We start from the raw sequence: 1075 nt of genomic DNA on the forward strand, positions 1-1075 counted from the left end.
TAACACTCGTGAAACCGACCAGTAATTGACAAACTAGACAAATCGATCATAACCTATATTGATACGAGCAATGTTCCATCGACTCGAAACGGCGAGTAGAGGTCACTGAACACGATCAAACTACGACCGAAACATCATCATCAACCAAGCTAGGCAGTCTTCGGAGGAGGATAGTATTTCCCTGCCTCTACACTGACAGCTGTCAACTCGGCACCAAAACGGAACTTGAGGGGTATGGAGCAGGCATCTGCAGCTGATGACTCGAGACATTGGAAATGCAGATGGGGCTCTGAGGAAACATAACAACATTCAGGAGAGAGAAGCCTATATTATCGCCAACAGTATTAGAATAGGCAGACACTCAGACACACTAGCATAATAATACTACGCCAGTTATGAGTTTACGGTCTTCACTAGCAACAGGAGTATTGGAGTTGGAATTCTCTTGACCGATTCATCTCTATTACGGGGCGTGTTAGAGCCTTCTCACCTGGTGTGAATCCCACATCCCCTGACTTAGCGATGATTTGACCCTCTACGACCAAGTCGTCGACTTCAACAGTGATCCCATCGGGTGATAGGTGAACATAGTCGAAACATAGGCTGAGAAGTGGAACTGCTGTTATGTAGTTGCGAACTCTCACTGCGGTAAGTGGAATCACATTGCTACTATAATCTAATGAGATGCAGTACTCGTTCACTACACGTGCAAGTAGCAGATCTATACTCACACACAGGGAGACACATTAGCTGCTGACCCAGAAGAACAGTGTAGAAGGAGCCTACCTCTTGTTGGAGGATCGAATGGTGATCGAATTCCATTTGTATAAGTTATCGACGTCGATGCCTCCACACGTGTTGGTGCTCCGCACATCAATCACACGGCCATCGCACACTGATCGCACCGGTGTACCTACTCGACGTGAATGAGACGGATTCGTATTGGACTATATCTCACCTCTCTCACACCTGAAATCGAGAGCATAGTCGGTGCCTGCGTGCGCGAAGTGCGTAAGGCTTCCCCCGGCCGCTTGGGTGCATAGGAAGGGCTCTTCTCCTTTCAATGGGAATGTTT

General features: G+C 47.6%; 1 protein-coding gene across 1 annotated transcript; it reads right to left on the reverse strand.

Annotated features, from left to right (window-relative positions):
- Positions 1-149: 149 nt before the first annotated feature.
- On the reverse strand, positions 150-969 carry Pmar_PMAR010329 (hypothetical protein; the record flags this gene model as incomplete). The annotated part of the gene is made up of 4 exons (XM_002774719.1): positions 150-289; positions 491-603; positions 787-913; positions 959-969. Coding segments are annotated over 4 exons (391 nt in total), but the record flags the coding sequence as incomplete, so codon positions are not given.
- Positions 970-1075: the final 106 nt, after the last annotated feature.

This window comes from Perkinsus marinus, assembly GCF_000006405.1.
Source record: "Perkinsus marinus ATCC 50983 genomic scaffold scf_1104296957600, whole genome shotgun sequence".
NCBI lineage: Eukaryota > Perkinsozoa > Perkinsida > Perkinsidae > Perkinsus > Perkinsus marinus.